Source organism: Perna viridis, chromosome 5, assembly GCF_037379345.1.
Source record: "Perna viridis isolate PV_CMFRI_1.1 ecotype Kerala chromosome 5, ASM3737934v1, whole genome shotgun sequence".
Lineage (NCBI taxonomy): Eukaryota > Metazoa > Mollusca > Bivalvia > Mytilida > Mytilidae > Perna > Perna viridis.
Window position 1 is genome coordinate 9,496,390 of NC_142449.1, and position 21,201 is coordinate 9,517,590.

The window sequence follows — 21,201 nt, forward strand, 5'->3', positions numbered from 1 at the left end:
TATCTATATGTTACACGATACATCGTGTACTAAGTTACAGCCCTAGATTAATCCTACGAGGAGGAATGACTCGGCCGGCGAAATATATATTTTATAGCTTAGCTGACCGAGTGGTCTAGGTAGCTGGATTTGATGCAGGCGGTTTTGCCATAGATGTCACAGCGGTACGACTTCGACAAAAAATTGCTTCGCAAATTGGACAGTTCTAACATCGTTGAGAATGTTTCAGACACTTCTGTGCTTACATTATCTTCCCTGTATCATTTTGATTCAATGGAGCAGTGTAGCGAATAGAATCGTCACATTATGGGAGGTTTTCACTTACATGTTAACAATTATATAGATAGAGCGGTGAGCAGTTGGCCCGGTTTCATAGTAATGTGTGTGAGTTGGTTGGCATGACCATCTCCAGGCTGTTATTTCTAAGGGCTAGCACAAGAATTATTGGACACGTGCAAAGTAGGCTGTGTTCGATTGATAAAGCGACCTTGTCTAGCAATGAATGAAAGACCTGTTGGTAAAAGGACGTTAAACTTCAATCGATCGATTTTTTATTCAGAAAAAATACACGATTTTAATTGAATTTAACATAATAAAATTGGCTATGTTTGTTTCTCGTGCAATTGAAGTATTCCAACTTGCAGACAATTGTTACATGATATGTGTTTGTTTTTTTTTTTTCATTTTAATTTGACAGCCAGAAATTCATCAAAACGTTTTGAGTATCATATCGACTGTAGGATGCTGTATATCAATTGCCTTTCTTGTCCTGACATTGACAATATATACGGTATTATGGAAGTAAGAAACAAATGTGATATATCTTTAATTGTGTATTTGTATATATTTGTTATCAATCTACAACTACATGTTTCAATTTTTACAAAGAAATACCAAATACTTTGGTTACTACGAACACTATTTTAAAAAATTGGTTCATGCAGCACTCGAATTTACATGTAATATTTTAAGTTTAAAATGTTATTTCAATAAAAGTAGGAAGTTGTCCGTTTTGTTGCATAATTAAGTTCTGTAAGATAATTCTATGTGCCTAGGTTAATGTTTGCAATTTATTAAATTGGTGTATTTAGGGAAGTAGCGAATGACAGAAGAGGCCACATAAAGAGAGATTCAGCCATAACGTTGATGAACTTCTGTGTTGCTTTAATTCTATCATACACAGTTTTTCTAGCTGGAATAAAACAAACTAAAAACAAGGTCAGGTCTGTTTTGGTAATATGACACTAGTTATTTATTTTAACTTCACTTGTAAGAATAGTACCAATTTCACAGTATGTGTTATCAGAGTAACTTAATAAAAACGACGTTCCCCCTTTCAAATAATGTTTCCGACAATTACCTCCCTTTAAAAAGGCTTTTAAAAATTAATGTTTGTTATTTTACTTTACAATTTGTTTGTCAACAATTCTTCTAAAATAATTTAGACATGTCTGTTTAATCATTTTAAACATACACGTAATTTGTTAAATGGAAATACAGATGTACGTTGCAACTTTGAAAGATTACAGAAAAGAATGCTCCACGTTAGGATCTACCTTAAATATCTCGAACAATTTTAGTGATTGCATTAGCGATTAAAAATAAACACGAATAACGAAATACAACATTTTTTTCAATGCACCAATAAGAGATGATTAAACTAAATAGTTTTAGATTTTATGTGTTAAAAATTCTTATTTCTCAGAAACCATTTTACATGTCATACTGTATGTGGAGATTTCCGTTACCATTCTAGAAAATTAGTTCATTCTTCCTTTACTTTTTCTCAGTATACATGTATTATCTTCCCCTTTCCTCGGTTTATTAGTTCCTTTTAAATCAAATTTATTAAGTCTTTCGACGATTTTATCATTTCTAAAATATTACATATCAATATCAATAATATCCTACTTCTTAAGCATTTAAATGTTTTCCTTGGAAAGCAAATAATCTTTACCGTCCAAAAGATTTTTATTTTTTTTATTTTGTTTGTTTCCATTACGTTTGCATATTTGTAAAATGTAATTTCAGACATTGTGTACAGGTATGTTCAAAGTTAGCATCGATTTTAAAGCACTGTACTATGCACCTATATCTGACTATGCAACTTTGTTTTTGATAAACACGTTTTGGGAGTTGGGTTCTTGTATTCTAACCTATTATTTCAAACTATCCTAATGCATTAATGTAGATGATATAATTTGATAATATACTACATATCTAACATGTTGGACAATCATGTGAAATGAACTGAAGCTGAATAAGGCGTCACTACACATACCATTCATTCTTCAATAAGTTTTGCTAGCCGCTCGGAATACTGGAAACTTTTTGACTCACTTCTTGTTTGCTGTGGAACTCGAATTCAGCCAATTGTTTACTCAAATACGTTAAGTCGATAACACATTTACTTAAATTCAACCAATTGTTTACTCCAGTCAGTTGTCAATAGCACATTGTTTGAATAAATGAAACACATTTTAAAGCTAATAAAATTTAATATTCCTCAATTTGAATCATATACAATTAAATGAACAATGACACAATGGATATAAAGTAACATATAGCATGTTAAGTTAATTTTGTGTGTTCTGTAATGGCTTTGAAAAATACGTTTCTGAATAAAACGATTCGTAGTTCAACTGCACTGAATTTAATTTCTAGGAATTGCTGTTGTCCTCCATTATCTATTTTTGGTGGACTTTTCCATTATGTTGGCTTTTGGTATAGAAATGGCGCTTGCATTGTTGTTTGTATTATCATCCGTCACGAGAGGCAGCAGAATCAAGTGGATTTGTACCTCTGTTTGGGGTAAGCTGTAGTATAAGATACCTTCAATCCATAATCTTTACTTGAATCATTTACTTTATACTTAGAACCAGCATGATAATCAACTAAATAAACACATGTAGAATATTCAGTGAATAAAAATATAAAAAAAAACTCTCAGAATTATCTTCGAATATGTTTGATACTCTTTCATTTAAGGTAGATCATACCTAACATTTCATACGGATTCTTTAAGAAATTATCACTATTTCGCTTACTATCAACAAACTGGTAGATAAGATTTCTTATAAGTTAATGTAAAGAACAATTAACTGACATTTTATCATATTTGAAAAAGAAAATTTGGTGTCACCGAACGGTTTTTCTTATAATATTAAAAAAATAAAACTCCTATTACATTTATATGTGGTAGCCTTTTATTTATTATTTGTATTGTTAATTGCGTATTGCTTCAATTGTATATATGTATAATATGTTTGTGTTTAATGTGTCTTTATGAAATAAAGGTAGTGTTGTATGTATTGAGTTTGACAAGTTTTCATTTTACTTGACGAGTCAAGACAGTTGACAGAAGACATTTGATTCAGTTCTGTTGATATTGGTTTCACTGTTAAATAATGTAGTATTTTTCATGGTTAATTTAGTCGCACATTTCTTCTCATTCTATAGGCTCTCGGGTTTTTGGCGGCAATGGTCTAGTAATGCGGTTGGTTTAATACACTGGCATAAGTGATGCGAACGTATTAAAATATATTACTATTTAATTGTATTCATTTGAACAGTTTAACATAGAACTTCATAACATTTGCAAGCAGTATACGTGTAGGAATAGCTCTGGTCAAGCGCTTCGTGTCGAGGAAGAGTAATATACAGTACAAATAAGGTCAGTTAATGCATTTGATATATGGAACCCGGTTCTTATCTTTACTTAGTTGGTGTTCGGACTGGTTATATTTTATACAGGTGACATCAGAGTTATTTCGTGGTTATTTAACCTGGTATGGTTTATTTATGTGATCATTGGATTATTAAATCCATCGAAATTATCTTACTACGAATGTATTGATATCTGGTGTGCGTATTTTGGCTGGTATATATATGTATAGTATGTGACTTCTTTGTTACTGAACCCGACGGAAGTATACGTGCGTTTATTCTGAAACTTTCTCTATGTGAGCATGAAATTCGACAAAGTTATAAACTTTTGTAGGCTCTTATATTTATAATGACTTTGGTTAATCGTCTCTCATACAGGAAAAGACTACAATTCTTTATTGATAATGACCTTTTTGAAATATGACTTTTAGACTAGTTTTTTTGGAAGGAGCTCCGTAAAGACAATATTTTTGTCGTTATAATAAACGTCGGCTGGTATGCAAACTTAAACTACGAAATTAGTCTCAAGTATAACGTGTATTAAGGTGAAGTATAACGACTGATCAGGTCTATCGATTTATCTCCTTTTACACCACTTGACAGCTTGTGCAACATTATGACGTCATGACATAAATTAGTTTATTTAGAAGTATTTACGGTAACGTAAAACAAAACATGGCCAACGTCAACATTTGTGTTTCTTATTGAGGAGTTATTTTGCTATTTCTGACAGATATTCCTCTTGAAACAAATGATGCTAGCATTCTTCACTTTGACATAAATAGTTTAGTACAGTTTTCCAATCGCTGGATCAGTGAAAGAGTAATCATGGGAACCAAGGTTATAGCGGTAATCAAAAGAATGTAATCCAGGGAAAAAGACCAGACATGGAAAACAGACAACGAACATGAAGTAACTAAAATCATACATACAAAGTAACAAAAGTAAATGAGCAACTCGGACTTCACTAAAAACATGGAGTATGGACCAGGTGCACCGGTAGGGTAAGCGTCCTCTGCTTTTCTAGAAACATCCGCCGAGTTGCTCATAAAAAGTAAAGTCCGGGGTAGACAAACGAGGAAAGGAAAAATATGACCCGTTGAATACATCAGTGTTCATGGTGCTGATGGATACACCATAACGATCCACGAGTTCATGATGACGACCATAAAACTTCTGTAGTGATGACTTCAATCTTGTAGCAACATAACCGTGTCCCAGAAGCCGATTTGTTAGAGTTCTAGCGCGATACAAAAAGTCTGCGTAGTTTCGGCAAGCTCTGGCATAACGTATGAGTTGTGATATGAACACTCCATACGCAAGAGCCGAAGGGATAATGCCACAGATGAAAGGAAAGTTAACAATTCTGAATGAAAAGTCATCACGTTTGTCGTAAAGTTTGGTCAATAGTTTTCCTTTACCATCGATTTCTAAGTGTAAGTCAAGATGTGAGGCTGACTTCACAGTGTCTGTAGTATCCTTTATCTCAAGTTCTTTTGGGTAGATGCGATGTATGAAATCCCCGAAATTAGGATTGTTTAAAGATACTAAGATTGTTTGAAACAATTCAAAACGGTAAATGTGGTGACTGTCCATATTTCGTTTGTATGAAAAACAAAGTTTTCAGTAAAACAATTTTTCCTTAATAATTAATTACATAATTAACAATGCAATTAATATCATACATAGTAAACACAATCAAATTTTACCCTTCAATCTAAAAGTTAGACCATTTTGACTTTTCATGAAAAACACATATCAATGGATCACCACAATTTCTGTATACACAATATAAACTTGAGCAGATCAAGTTTATATACATTTACATGAGTGATGATAACATAACGTTTTTTTTTTTTTTGAATCCGTTATAATATATATATGTCCATATGATTTTGCAAGAAGACAGCACAAAATGCAATGGTAATTAACAACCTTAAGATATCCGGACCAAAATTAGCCAAAACACTATATTTATAAAAAAAAAACTAAATCTAAGAGTTCTTCCTATGGAATAAAATCCACAACATGTTTGAGGGTTTACTACAGTGACGGGGTACACTGCCCACCGTATTTTGTCCTCAAAATAAGAAGTAAAGGTAAAACAAAGTGTGTTATTTACATAAACGAGTACATTCTAAATAGCTTTTATTATATCAAATAGAACCTTACAGGTACCCATGTCAGACTATATGAAAAATATGAACTTGTAATTTGCTATTCTATTTTAAAAAATATTAAGATGTTACTAAAATAGAGAAAAAAATTACTAAACATTCTTTTGTTTTATATTCTAGCAGTTTCAGTAATAATACTTAATCAGATTATTTAATAATGACAATGAAATTGACTTAATATATCATTCCTTCCATTAAATAATTGGTAACTTTTAACGTGTCATTTGAAAAAAAAGGGGTACATAATGACAAGTTTACGATCACTAATTACAGATAGGCAATTCAAATTATATATTTTTGGCGTTTTTCATGTTGATATGGTAGAAATTCAATGTGTTTGTGTAAGCCTAAAACATAATTAGCGTTGATGATACATACTGCATCTTAAGACCGAAAGGTCAATGGTCAAGGTCATATTAGGACTGAAAGATTTAAACCTCATTTCTGTCCCAACATGGTTTTGCTAAGAACACTCCAACTCAACCGTATCTGTCAAATCTGGAAAGGACACAATCATGCAAAATCAATTTACCTTTTAAGCAACCCCTCATGCCGAAGCAGATAGTTACATAAATGTATAGCGGACCCACAATTATAGAGACTTGCACTATTGCAAGTGTGCAGACATTTACTACTTACGTTTGTATACGTTAATGCTTTGTCACATTTATGACCATTTTTATTATGTAACCGGAACTGTAGCATTGTACTATGAGTACACGTATAGAAAGTATGTCATAGTGGGTTCAAAAATGAAACATGAACGATAGGATTTATGTCCTTGTTTACATTTTGGTGTAACACCCAACTTGGGGTAAACTAAGTTATCACCTAAAATGAAGGTGATATTTGACATTTTTGATGTGAGTGAACAGAGAGTTATGCTTTGTCGCAAGTATTTTTCATCACATATATTATAATCGGCATCCTGGCAGCAAATCAAACAAGAGTTCCCTCAACAATTATCTCGGGATCGCGAACTACATATATATAATAACCAAAATTTGCACAAACATAAAATAAAAAACAAAATACAAGATCACCATCAACACAGAAAGCTAGTTACATGCATTTATACTACCAACATTATGTATCAAGCATAAAAACAACAAAACAAGTTATGACAAAAATATGTAATACAAATGTATCTATCGACTAGAGTATTTTAGGAAACCTAATTGCTCAATTAAAATAAATGACTGAATCAAAATGCTTAGATAATTAAAGTCCTTCATAACACTTATAGCTATAGCTAATCACTTGTTACCAAAGTAGACTAAAAAGCTTCGCCGAGCACAGCATGATACAACTGCAGTGGTCAAATCCTGAACAATTGAGCAGTGGGACACAATATTAGTTTTTGGCACACTTGAACATAGGGACTTACAATTCATTATGGACACAATAACAGGTTTGGACACTATATGCACAAAACTTTAAATTCAATCAAAGTATTTCAAAATTAGGCCAAAAATAAAAGAGTTAATTTTTTGGGTTGAGGCCCCTTTTATACTGTATAACTCGAAAACTGAATGGGATATCTGAAATCTGATTGAAAAACACAAGCAGGATTTTTTTATGAGGAATCAGATAAAAAAATATAAAAATAGACAAAACAATTAACAAAGTAGTAGGAACCGTCCTTTTATCATTAGTAAAATAATATCCAAATTTCATAACAATTGGTTAACCACATGAGATGTAATCGCATAGAAAAAAAGAACAGTCACCATTTTCACTTTGTACACACTGCTTCAAAGCATGGGATACGAAAGTCCTAAATGACACATACAGAACTTTGGTTCAAATGAGCTAATGAACACTAACACAAAACACTGGCATAATTTTTGTACCACAGACAACATTAGATTTTTATCATTTGAAACCCTTGGTTTTCAAAAAATGTTCTTTGACATAAGTACATCAAGAAGACCATCTTCTCCTTTGTGAACATATACAAGTTTTAAATGTACACAGTTTAATCCTGATCAAGCAATGTTCTTTGCTGTTGTCATTTTCATTACACCACAAGAAATAAGGGGATGAAAACTTGGCAAGTTCTTAGATTTTGCCTTGATGAAGTTTTCCTGTATCAGATGACTATTTGTTTGGTATGAATACTTCAACAGTTGTTCAGAGGTTATATTGTCTGCAATAAGTATTTTGTCAGGCATCTTTACATCATCTTCGGCATTATGTGCATTATAGATTTCCTTACAAATGTTGTGCTAGATAAGATTGACTATATTTTCCTATTTTCTGAAATTGTGATCTAAATGAAGCTAATGAGTCTAGAAACCCTACTACAGTTTCTAACAAATATCATACATTCTACAACTATAAACAGCTGCTGACAAAAATCGAAAATCAAAACTTTTCCCATTATGTGCTACAAGTAAATATTATGGAACTTTTTAACCAAAGACAAAATCTGGTATGGCAGAACTAATATTAACGAAATCAAGTTCTACCCCTTTTAAAAACAGTTTTTGTCCATACCAAACATTTCCAGTTACTTGTGCAGCTTCATCGGAAATTTGCATTTCAGGAAGTACCTGTCGACTAAAATTAATCTCTGTCATGTGTTCTTTTGCTGCTATCTGCACAATGTGTGGAAATATATTTCTTCTGATTGTCAGAAAATTAATTGGAATACATTTTGAATAATTTCATGCATATTATCCATTCTCAAAGTCTTGCATTTATAAGGATGACCTTTATTGATTGTTCTTTTGTAGATATGTTGAGAATTTATGTTAGAACAAACAGACTATACTTTGAAATAGTCTTACATGCCGAATCAGATCTTTATTATGCTAGCTGTGACTTATAGCAAACAAGTCTTTGTTCTTTATCCTACATGCATTGTTTTTGACTAACATGTATATAGCAGTATCTACTAACTAAAGTTTTAGTGTGAATGGTATGGATGGCTTACATATTTGGTATATACATGTATAATAAGCTTCAAAATGTAGCAAAAATCTAGCTTAATGTAGGCATTTCTTAAAAAAGTAAGTTGCCTTTCAGTAAGTAAAACGTCCTCATATTTCAAGACCTCCTATTTCTTTGAAGACAGCCATATAGCTAATTCCATCAAACTTGGCATCAGTTATTGTTTATTGTACATGTTAACGTATGGGAACAATGAATTTACAAACTGCGTGTTGTATAACTTTTATTATTATATTTTGTTTGAAAAAAACTGTTACTTACTCAAATCGTCGTTTCTAAATCAATTAAAACAAACATCGGATTGGCCAAAGGTGGTACTGAAATAAATGCTGGCTTTGGAATAGCATCAGGAATCATTTCAGTGCCATCTGCCTGTTCTATTAGACATTTCTCTGAAAAGAAACAACCATACAGATGCACGTCTGTTTGAGTCTTTGCAGTTGACGAAAGAGTTTATTTTATGTTCAAGAAATTTGGTTATATTCACGATTCAGTTATTTTGACCATTTATTTGAGTGTATAGGCAATTCATCTTCAACAACAGCAAGTAAAGGTTTGACTGGACTCAAACATCAATTTTCACAAAACAGGGCATATTCATCCATAAATGTTCCTCATCCTTTCCACATGAATGTACCGATGAGTTTTACATTGTAGATAATTTTCACTTTTTTCAAAAGGTATACAAAGTTAATTTATGACAAGAATCTAAACAGATCATAAACCTCCACCTTAGGATTGGTCTAACTCTATTGTACATACCGGACTCATAGCTTGCACCTTCTAGTGCCTCACAGTCTCTTTTGGAAATTTATCCTTCTTCCTTTCATATATTTTTTTTAAGTTATATGAATCTGTACAGCTGCCTTGGGAAAGCCCATTCTTTTGGAATGTCTGTGAACAGAAGATATTGTAATATACATGAGGCCTCCTTCTTACTGTAAACGTGACGATTACAATCTTAAATTTTGGAATGATTCAGGTTCATTCAATATGCTTCAAGCACATGTCCAGAAAAACTATTGCGATGTATTGGGTACATGACAGTGAAATAATCATGGCAAAATTCATATCATTGAAAAAAATCAAACAGTTTTAACTAATTAATTTTTACATGTAAGTTATGGAGTGTTCATATCACAACTCATACGTTATGCCAGAACTTGCCGAAACTACGCAGACTTTTTGTATCGCGCTAGAATTCTAACAAATAGGCATCTGGAATAGGGCTATGTTGCTACAAGATTGAAGTCATCACTACAGAAGTTGTATGGTTGTCATCATGAAGTCGTGCACCATGAAAACTGATTTATTCAACGGGCCATAGTTTTCCTCTCCCGGACTTGACTTTTTATGAGCAACTCGGCGGGTGTTTTTAGAAAAAACAGAGGACGTTTACCCTACCGGTGCACCTGGTCCATGCTCCCAGTTTTTTGTGGAGTCCGAGTTTCTCATTTGCTTTTGTTATAGCGGTAATATAAAGAATGCAATCCAGGGACAAAGACCAGACATGGAAAACAGACATACTCAACAAAGAACATAAAGTAACTAAAATCATGCATACAATGTAACAAAAGCAAATGAGTAAAAAAGAGGAATTTTGCTGTTTTCAGGCCGATTATACTCTCCAGAACCAAATATTTTGTTGTAGTCCTTCTGTAAGATTGTCTATTCATGAAAGTTTATAATTCCATATGCAAGTAATAAAGTTATGAGACTGATTCCAGTATCCAGCTTAAATGACTATATTGATGCCATTTGGTAAGGTTCCACTTCTGCTGGCGTACCTGTATCTAGCTTTAACCAGCAATGCTCTTAAGTAGCACCTCAGCTAAAAATAATGCAAAATGTGATTCATGAATAAAAAATCTAAATATTTTTATTTTTGATATTTCTTTTTTTTTGAATTACCATATTAAACAGAAAATACCATTAATTTTTTTTTATATAATCCGTGTTCTTGGGAGATAAAAATTATGTACATAAATTATAAATAACGAAAATAATATAAACAATCTCACTAATCCGGTTCATGTTATAAAAGTAACAACTGATTTGAAGCCTATTTTTTATAGTCCATGCCAAAATTTCAATGAAAATAAAAAAAACACTTTTACACCAAATAAAGTTATTTTTGTTGTTGCGGCTCTTGAAGTGAGAACTTCAATATTGTTTTTTTTTTTCAGAGCATTTTGCCTCAAAACCAATGTTCAATATGAATGAACCATTTTTCTGTAAATGTAACTACTTGAAACTATTTTTACAACCTTGAAATAGGCATATTTTGTTGTTTACTGTTGTCTTTTTCTTTTAATGTGTGTATTTAATGATAATCATTTTAATGGTTTTGCCTCTTCTGCCAAATCTTCACTGGTAATAAAATGGCCTTTGTTAACTATTTTAAGATTTTTCTGGTGTGCATGCTTACGGGCAGAAAATTAAAAATGAAAGTTTGGGTATTGGACTAGAATTACATTCACAGGTTGAGAAAAAAACAGAAATCACGTTATCAACACTCCATCCCCATTCCAGATATAACTTCGCCCCTCTGAGAAGTACTATACTAGGGTCTTCCCCTATACTTAGTCTTAAGAGTAAGGCTCTGTCAGAAATGGGGACCTACAAATGTATATATGATGTTGTACTGATTAAACTGATAAACAAGGCATATTGTTTCTTATCTTCCCAAAGGTTTGTGTTTATACTGAAATTTGGCATCTCCTTGGAGCTTTTGTTGTCTTTGTGCATTGTACCATATGCAACTCAGTCTATTTCGCTACAAGACGTACATTACACATACAGGTAGCCACCGAGGCCACATTTTATGTCTGCCTTCACTGTTTTGTGGCTTTGAATAAGCGGGCCAAGCAAACACTCTCCACAAGACTGCAGGTTGTCTAGAAGTGTGTTCAATTCAATCAGTTTTCTGCCAAGACTTTCTGGTGTTTATTTTGGAACTTCGCAGAAGTTTGTAAATTCCGGGACAACACGCCTCACAACTCGTTACCCCCGATATGCTAATACGACTTATACCACAACTATGGTAAATTTCTATGTTCTTAGTGAAGATTCGACTGTCTTGTCCACTGACAGTGCTGGAGGGCTCAGAAAATCGCGCACGTCTATCCGAGCAGAAGACCGAGTCAGTCATGTTGTTGTGTTGTTATGAACTGCAGTTTTTATCTCAGATTTGTAAATTAACATACAATATTTTTTTAAAGCAGAAGGGATTATACTTTATTTTTATTGAAAATATACAATTTCAAAGTATTTTATTTAATCCTAAAAAAATGAATAAAAAATAAAATGTACTTTTATTTACCTTACGAAAATTACCAAGGTCAAAAGAAATAAGACACCTCGGTAAACTTCGGAAAATTGAGCAGAAGTTTTTATTATGGGTCGGATGCCTTAAATAAAAAAATGAAAGGACAGTAATAAATGTATATTCCAGTACATTTTTGTCTATTGCAGTTGTCCCTGTCGTAATCGTCGGAATATCAATGGCTGTCAAATTTGACGGATATGGCAATGACAAGTAGTAAGTTTAATATATAATACACATTAAAAGACAATGAAATCAGAATAATATATATATGACATTTTCAAGTATAATGTATGTTGTTCGAATAATCAGGAAAGGAACGACATGGAATTATGATAGCAAATCAGTCTTTACTGCATAAATATTTTAACAATTACATACAGTTATGTTGTACATATATGCCATTATTGGTTTGCCTTTCATTGCTCTTTAATTTGTAAAGAAGGTAAGCCTTTTACGTTTCAGTTGTTGGTTGTCCATAGATTCCAACTTGATATGGGCTTTTATTGGTCCTGCATTGTTTGTAATATTGGTATGTATAAATGTTTAAAGTTAGTTGACCTTATTTATCTTAACAGCCGGTCTGCTTGTCTTTCTTTTTGCGAAATATGTTTTGACAATTTTCAAAGTTTAAATAAATGCCTTTAGTAAATGTCTAAATCGAAGTAGTTTTTTTTTCTATTCTGACAACAGTGAGGTGTAAGCATTAATAGCATTGTCAATTATAATTTGACAAACTAGTAACCCGACCAATCAAAAAATAAAAATACGCGGTAAAGTAACAAATGATATTGAAAGGAGAAACAATGGAGAATATCACTAAAGAAACAACACAAACCGTCAGATAATTAAAGCCAATGCTATTATAATATGACAAAACTAGAAATATGAGCATAGTGATCTAAATGTTGTGATAAAATTAAATTCCACATATGAAAAAAAATACGTTCTACTTGGACATTATCGAAAGCAATTATAAAAATCAAGACATTAGTAAAAGAGGTAAAAGTTGTATGCACATACTAACAAAAGATACACCATAAGTGTTAACTTCATTTTTTAGGTTAATATAGTGGTTTTAATACTAGTTCTTAGAACAATTCTCAGAAGACAATCACCGCATAAGGAGTCTGCCACAGAACAACTACGGTATACCAATATAGTGTCTAGAAAGTTAATATATCGTTAAAGAGTAATCAAGGGAATCAAGGTTATAGTGATAATCAAAAGAATGTAATTCAGGGACAAAGACCAAAAATGGGAAAGAGACACCCACAAAAAAGAACAAAAAATCATGCATACAAAGTAACAAAAGCGAATGAGCAACTCAAAATGTTATCTTTTTTGAAAAAAAAGGAGTACAATGTAGCACATGAATAGCTTATATAAAGACTTGATTTATCATTTTGAACGAAATAAGATGTGTATATTAAAAACTCTAAAAGTGGTGCGTTTATGTCAAAATCATTCATGTAAGTTTATTTTGTTACTTGAAATACAATTTCAAAAATGATTGATGAATAGGCATTCAATTCTACTTTCGACTCTCATATGATATGGTGTAATGGATTTGCCCCCCTTGCCACCGTTAAGAGACATTGAGACGGTACCACGAGGTCTTCGATATATGTGTACTAATACCTTTGTAAGTTTAAAAGGCTCAAATAAAAGTATTAACATTTCATGGTTACAGAACGATGCAATGCATCAAAGTAAACGAAAAAAAATGTTTATAGACTTAACGACACACTAATCATCAACTGCTGTTGACTTTTAAAAAGCGCATCCATCCATCCATCGGTTGAATTTAACTAGTTTAATAAGGCCTCAGAACAATATCCACGTATACACATTTTTGTGCTTTCTTCAAAGCAAAATGACAATAATACAGAAAGTAAAAGCGGGAAAAATGTGTTAAAGAGACAACAACAGACAACAAACAATACAACATTCTGTCAACGGGTCTTCTATAAAGCAGTGGGTATAATCCACATCCGCAAATTGAAAAAGGGATAAGGCATACAGTCTACCTGAACTTAATTTGGGTCTATAAATCGTGTTTTGTTACGCACGACTTTATTGGTACTTGGATTCAGCAGCGGAGTCATGATTTCAGGTTGAGATGAGCGTAAAAAAATTAAAGGCCAATTGAAACGAGACAAGGCATTTTCATGGGGTGGGATTTGTGCAAAATCAAGATATCATGAAAAAAAAATCCAAATTTAAGGAAGTGTACACCATCCCCGCCCCTATCAATCTGCGACCGTAGTAGTATTAAAAACAGATGGCTACATGTATACCAGTAGATACAACTAGCCTTATAATTCGCTTTTGAAAAAAACACAAACAACAATGAAATGTTTACTTTTTAGTTTTTTTTACCTGAACTAAATTTTTTGTACGGTTCCCTGCATTTTAACAATACGTACAGAAAGTAACATGTAATTTTACGGCGTTTGAATTGGTTTCGTCATATCTACGGAATTTGTAATATGTCAGTACAGGACAAACTTGTTTTGAGAATTTATCTTTGGAAATTTAGTCTGCGCGTTTCTTACTAGTGTATGATGTATTCCTGTAAATAAACGATCAACAGCAATTATCTCAACTGCACCATTGCTAGGAAGTCATAAGAAAAAATCTCACACTCTATCAAACACAGGCTCTTCCTCAGTTATAAATGCAGCCTGACTTTAAGGACGGTTTAAATCGTGTTGCAATTTTGATAGTTGGGCAATTTCCTTAGCATTGAATTACCATAGCGTTTACAAGACGGGCATGCTTGATTCCATGTTGACATTGGGGATATATGCGGTACTGCAAAAAGTAGTTGAGCGTTTTATAACGTCTCAATAAGTCTTATCGGAGCTTCTTAAGTACCTTTCCACCTTTGTACGTATATTTCACTTTTTTGGTACTGTAACTTTTTTCGCCTTTTTTTCTTTATTTTGTAAGTTGCTTACAATTTTCCATGTTTTCGTATATTTAGAAGTAGCTTCAGAAGCATGTGTGTTATACTCCCGCTTTTTGGTGTGACTTGGATTTTTGGAGCCTTTTCCATCAATGAAGATACCATTTTCTTCCAATACTTGTTTGCTGTTTTCAATTCACTTCAGGTTAGTTGAGTGTTATCAGAGGTGTTAAATTTAATTCAACATGCTACATGTATGTTTTATTACATTTTAATTCTATACTATTGTCACTAAACAAATACCGTGAAAGCATTTTATTAGTGGATACCAATTTTCGAGGATTTGGGAAGAACACAAGTTCTCCGATTCTTGGAATTCTTGATGTTTTCAGTATACATACCAATAAAAATCTCCTTTCTGTTGGTAACCAAATTTTATGGTTTGGCTTACCCACCAAAATAACGAAAATTGATTCATCATGAACAAAAGTTTTTTTTTATAGAGGTGACATTAATGTGAATAATTTAGACACAAGTATTATATTGCGTCACAATGAAAATGTTAATGAGTTAACAGATTAATAATAAAGAATTATTTTTTTTTAAATTTTTTACTGCAGTTTTAAGACTATCAATATATCGATTTATATTGTCCTTTCCGTGCAATGCATTCGTAAACAAATGTGATTTTGAATCAATTATTTGAATATATTTTGTAATTCTTGTTCGATGAGCCTATGCCAATTGTTTTTCGTTTTTTTTTTTTTTAGAATAGTAGTCGACTGCTGTTGTTTTAGGATACGTAGAATTCAATGTGTCATAACACAAGCGTACAATTAAAATTGTGCCAATGCGCACTTTTACTAACTATACATTAATATTTAATTGTTTTCCTGAGGTGCTTTGAAACGAAATAGTCGGGAGTTGTTTTAATTTGAAAATTACCTTTAAGATGTATGACACCTGACTTAAGCATTATTTACTCCCATACGGACACTAACAATTCATTTTCATCTTCATTTTGTTTCAGAGACCTCTCCTCAAGTTTTATATTGGTCGTGGTATAAAAATTATAGCAGACTGACATGTTTTAGTTTCCATCTTTAAAAACACAATGATGTTGACCAATAAACTATAGTAGTATTTTTTTGCAGTTCCAAGACACAATTGTATATACGTTTTATGATGTTAGATAAAACATACTAATCAATATTTTAGGGATTCTTTGTATTCCTTTTTCATTGTTGTTTGAGTAAACATGTGAAGGAAGCAGTTCATACTACTAAAGGAAGTAAATTTGTCTGGCTTTTCTCCAGTAGTTCCGGACAAAACAGTAAGAAGGTATCTATCATGTTATATTTTATCGACATGTTATTCAGGGCTTACCCTGAAAAAATACATAAGTTGTTTACTATAATAAAACAAACGCACACTTTTACTATATTGCATGTGCTACATCTTTATTTCTCCAAAAAGATGGTACACCTAGATATGATTATATTGTTCTTGAAAGAGATTCCTCATACTTTATAAAAATAATTCCAAATCATCTTCCAGATATACAGAAGATGTTTTCCAAATGGTGGAATTTTTGATCGACAACATCTTTGTCCAGTGTGGTGGATGCGGTTTTAACAAACGGCATTGCAATGGGAACAAATTGTTCTCCACTACTTGCTGACCTATTCGTACACTCTCACGAGGCTGAATTTATAGCTAATGTGAACCGAAAGAAAAAAAACATCGTTAAGCTAGACTTCTTAATCTCTGTATCCGTTATAAAGATGACGTACTATCGTTAAACACAGAAATCTACATCAAAGAAGATGAGATAAAGGATACTACAGATACTGTGAAGTCAGCCTCAAATCTTATCTTGACCTACACTTGAAGATCGATGGTAAAGGAAAACTATTGACTAATTTTTGCGGCAAACATGATGATCAAAGTCATCACTTTAGAAGTTTCATGGTCGCCATCATGAACTTGTGGAACGTTATTGTGGATCCTTCTACAGCATGGAGACTGATTTGTTCATCGTGTCATAGTTTTCATTTCGTCTTTCGTCTACCCTGGACTTAACTTTTTATGCGCAAAAGTAGAGGTCGCGTATCTTACCGGTGCATGCTCGCACTTTTAGTCCGAGTTGCCCATTTGACTTTGTTACTTTGTATGTATTATTTCAGTTTCTTAATGTTCTTTGTAGTGTATGTCTGTTTTCAATGTTTGGTCTTTGTCCTTGAATTACTTTCTTTTGATTTCTGCTAGAACCTGGGTTCCCTTGATTACTCTTTCACTAGCTCTCGTAAACAAATTTGAAATTAAACTCTGACAGTATTCTCTACCTAACTTAGTATTATGTCACGTTGTATTTAAGATAGTAACCAACTGAATTTAATGTAATTTTAACCCTTATTGTAGACTTTTTAAGAACTTCTTTTAGTGTGTTACCGTATTTCATTCTTTCTATAGACAGAAAACTCCAAGATAACACTGAGCAAGGATGAAAGCAGAATAAGTGGTTCATTTCGTATGTATTGTTATATAACAACTTTTTATACGTAATCTGCACTTTTAGATATTTTACAAATAATATTGAAACTAATTATATATGATTTTGCTTATAATATAATGGGAAACGATGTTTGAATGTACATACCTGGAGAGTTATGCAATATATAAATATTATGCACTGATATTGTATAACACTACTCTCATGTTTTATTTAATTTTATCAGATCATTCTACAAAAACAAAGTCTGACGAAACATATTTACCAGAGAATGAAAACGTCACTGAAATGGAAGGTTCTGATGGAAATAATGGTATAGAGGCCAAGGAAAAGTTACCAGAAGTTACAAATAAAGAGGTAAGATTGTGAACCAGACGTAATGCGTATGTTTTTGTTTGGCAGGAAAAGAAAACATCAAGTAAGGCCTTAAATTGATACTTCCATCTATGGAAAAGGTTTATCATAGAATGAAATTAAATTTTTTGTTATTGATACAGTCTTTATCAATGGATTTAAAAATACTTTTAAAATGAATTGAATATAAATCTTCTGTTTTTGGTTACTAGCTATGTAATTTGTACAATGCCTTTGTCAGTTTGTATAACTTGTACAATGCCTTTGTCAGTTTGTATAGTTTGCTGTAACTTGTACAATGCCTTTGTCAGTTTGTATAGATAGAAAATTTTGAAATAATCTTGGTATGCTTTGTAACACAGAAACCTTCATCAAAATATCAAAACAAACGCAAGAGAAGTAAGCAGTATCGACGTCAATACAGAAGAGAGGGAAGGAACATGTACTTTAAGAATAGATCTTACGAGTTTTACTACATTGATGACATGTTCTATCCGTATCCATATCCATATCCGGTTTACTGGACAAACGAGACAGGACATTATGTACTCTATTGAATATACAGTATTTTACAATAACCATTTGGCTGTACCAATGTAATCTAGTTTTAGTAAATATAACCACAAATAAATATGTAAAATATTGTTTTGTCAACACCAGATTATAACTATCTAACATTTCATTATTATTTTAGAAAAAAACTCTAGCATTGACATCTTCTTCAGTTAACCCACAAAGGAAAAGCATTGCGACGTTCATGAAGGAGAAACCCGGAGAGTAAAAATGCAAATTCTTTTCTTCTTTGTATTTTTTAATTTGTTAGTCTTTTCTACTTTGTCTATTTTCCCTCTTGCAAGGTACCTCTGAAGGCAACAATTACTAACAAGAATTTCTACTTTTGCTGTTATTGTCTGCCTTCCAAACTTTGATCGGTATATTTCAGTTAATTGTAAAGTTAATTGCAAATGATTTTAGATTTTAGATTTTAGGCAGTTTTTTTTAAAATATATTCCGGTAAACCCAAACACTTCAGTTAGTTTTTTTTACTTTTTTTTGTAATACTGTAATTCCTTCTCTGAAGTTTGATCTTTATATTTTACTTTTCGTGAGCAGAAGTTTGCCGTTTTAGCATGTTTCTGTTTTCAAAACACCACTAGTACAAAAAAAACTATAACAGAATTTATACAAAAAGACACTTAAGAAAACACCAATTTAGGACTTTTAAAACTGTGGTATTTTACTGCTTGTGATTTATTTGAACAATATTTTCTCTGAATGTGTGAGTTCTACAATGTCAAGAATATGTGAACCATTTATCAATTTGCATTTATTTTGTTTTGTTGTGTTTTGCATATTCTTTTCAGCAGTTTTTCATTACAAAGTAATAAAAGTAAATTTCATAAAATATCAATAGACATAAAGCGGATATTTCAACACGAACAAGAACCCGACTCAAGCGAATATATAATTTTATGACGATCTTCATCCATTGGAAAGATGTCTTTATTTTTATTATATTTTGTTGGTATTCTACAATGTGTGATTATAACAGTTAATATCAAAATTGCATGAGTATATCAAATTATGTATATCATATGATCCGAAGATGTTTATTTCGCCGATGACCTAAATCTTACACCTGAAATCATCAAAAACAGATCCCTGATTTATTTGTTTCAAAGCAATTCCTCAGTATGTCTTATGCACTCTTTGAAGACGTACTTGAAGAACGATCTACAAAATTCAACACAGCAGGTGCTAATAAACAGTTCTTAAAGATGGAAAACGGATAAGCTTTAACAAGGTCATGGTTTATTACACACTTGAAATCTATGTTATAATTACGCTTGGATCAAAATGTATATAATGGTCATAGTTTCAGAATCGGGGATGCCACATCAGTCACAAAAAAAAAAAAATAGAAAATCATCTTATTCAAACCTTCGGTAGGTTTTGAATTCTTTGGGTTCACAAGATATATTCACACGCCGAAATCTGTCATTAAAGTAGCTCAATTGGCTATGATCAAAGGATGAATGTAAAGTATAAGGGCATAATAACCTATTTTGTTACGATTTACGGCGTCAAGAGTATCATTTTTATTCCTATTATTGTTATAATCACTTATAATTTTGTGAGTTTTAATTTTACGCGGGTATAATTACCTCTTTGTTTTGTGACACAGATGTCAAGAGTATCAATTATATTGCATCTATTATTTACTTGAAATTCAGTGTGTGCTGTCACGAAACAGAGAGAAAAAATCTCCTTTACTTGTTACTACTTTGCTTTATCTAATACATATTTTATGTTTAAAAGAGTAATTAAATCCCTATTTATATAGACTGCTTCTTGTGCTTGATCATTTCTTATTCTTTATATACTTTCATACACACTTTTTAAGGCACTGAAGAAGGTCATCTGTTGGCTGAAAATTTTGCTCATTATATATTTTATTATAGTGTATTAACATCTTTATCGGTATCGTTGTACAATCGTTTAGACTTGTATATATATTGATTTTTGGCAGTTTTATCATACGTTCATATTAAGTTGCACGGCACATAAATCTGTAAGGATGCTTAGCTTTACATTTGGATATCATTATTTCATATCTGATTTAGTTTAACACAGTAAGCTATCAGTTTTAATTTAACTGCCGTTTAAATAGGTAGCATTCAGTCGACTAGTAAGTATGTAGCAATTTGATAACAAGGTCGTTAATTGCATCTAACATCTTAATTACGGTACAAATAATTATAAGCTGATCTATATGTTCAAATTCTGAATAACACCACTGAGTTATAACATGATAGCAGGAGAAATAATTATGTTTATAACTAGAATTTAATTTTATTTATACTATTGCCTCTTATCATCTTATTACACTGTATCTTAGAAGGTCTCTTATTCATAATTGGACTATTATTAATCTCATAAGTTTTGGGTCTAGCTGTCTCTTTCCCGACAATCATCGACACCTGTTTCTACGGTTATATGTTTTATTTATACTAAAAAATCCCAAAGTAACCATAATGTTTTTATTCCATGGGAATCGCAACATTCTTCAACTTTAGCATATATTTTGACCATTTATTCTGAGTTTTGCTCTCAGACAACAGTTTTTGCTATTAAAACATTTACAACTTAGTGTTATGTTTTATGCTATATGTTAGACATATATAGTAACAATGAGCGATAGAAAAACTGGTCAGAAATGAATACAAAGTACGAAATATTATTTTTTTCTCTTCTGTTTAGTGATGATCTGTTGTTTGTGTTTTTTTGTATTGATACTTTA

General features: G+C 32.0%; 1 protein-coding gene and 2 pseudogenes across 2 annotated transcripts in view; 2 read left to right on the top strand and 1 right to left on the bottom strand.

Moving 5' to 3' along the window:
- The window catches only part of LOC148615894 (basement membrane-specific heparan sulfate proteoglycan core protein-like), a 38,675-nt pseudogene extending 29,641 nt beyond the window's left edge, over positions 1–9,034 (top strand). Inside the window, exons 33-36 of the transcript XR_015921947.1 lie at positions 698–801; positions 1,092–1,223; positions 2,032–2,044; positions 2,665–9,034. The product of XR_015921947.1 is annotated as a basement membrane-specific heparan sulfate proteoglycan core protein-like (transcript). The remainder of the gene's footprint in view (positions 1–697; positions 802–1,091; positions 1,224–2,031; positions 2,045–2,664) is intronic.
- LOC148615895 (uncharacterized) lies at positions 7,598–8,401 on the bottom strand (annotated as a pseudogene).
- A 146-nt stretch (positions 9,035–9,180) lies between the features above and the next one.
- LOC148615896 (adhesion G protein-coupled receptor D1-like) lies at positions 9,181–19,826 on the top strand. The gene is made up of 8 exons (XM_088582509.1): positions 9,181–12,339; positions 12,589–12,655; positions 13,187–13,272; positions 15,113–15,239; positions 16,253–16,375; positions 17,507–17,564; positions 17,773–17,903; positions 18,263–19,826. Exons 1-8 carry the CDS (start codon positions 12,302–12,304, stop codon positions 18,455–18,457), a joined length of 825 nt encoding a protein of 274 aa, XP_088438635.1. The 5' UTR covers positions 9,181–12,301; the 3' UTR covers positions 18,458–19,826.
- Positions 19,827–21,201: the final 1,375 nt, after the last annotated feature.

What these genes read in the sequence shown, in the direction of transcription:
- LOC148615896 (XM_088582509.1), top strand. Translation starts at nt 12,302, where the DNA reads ATGGCTGTCAAATTTGACGGATATGGCAATGACAAGTA. An exon ending in CTGCATTGTTTGTAATATTG is followed by an intron (nt 12,656 to 13,186) that starts GTATGTATAAAT and finishes TTCATTTTTTAG; the next exon opens with GTTAATATAGTGGTTTTAAT. An exon ending in TCTGCCACAGAACAACTACG is followed by an intron (nt 13,273 to 15,112) that starts GTATACCAATAT and finishes TCGTATATTTAG; the next exon opens with AAGTAGCTTCAGAAGCATGT.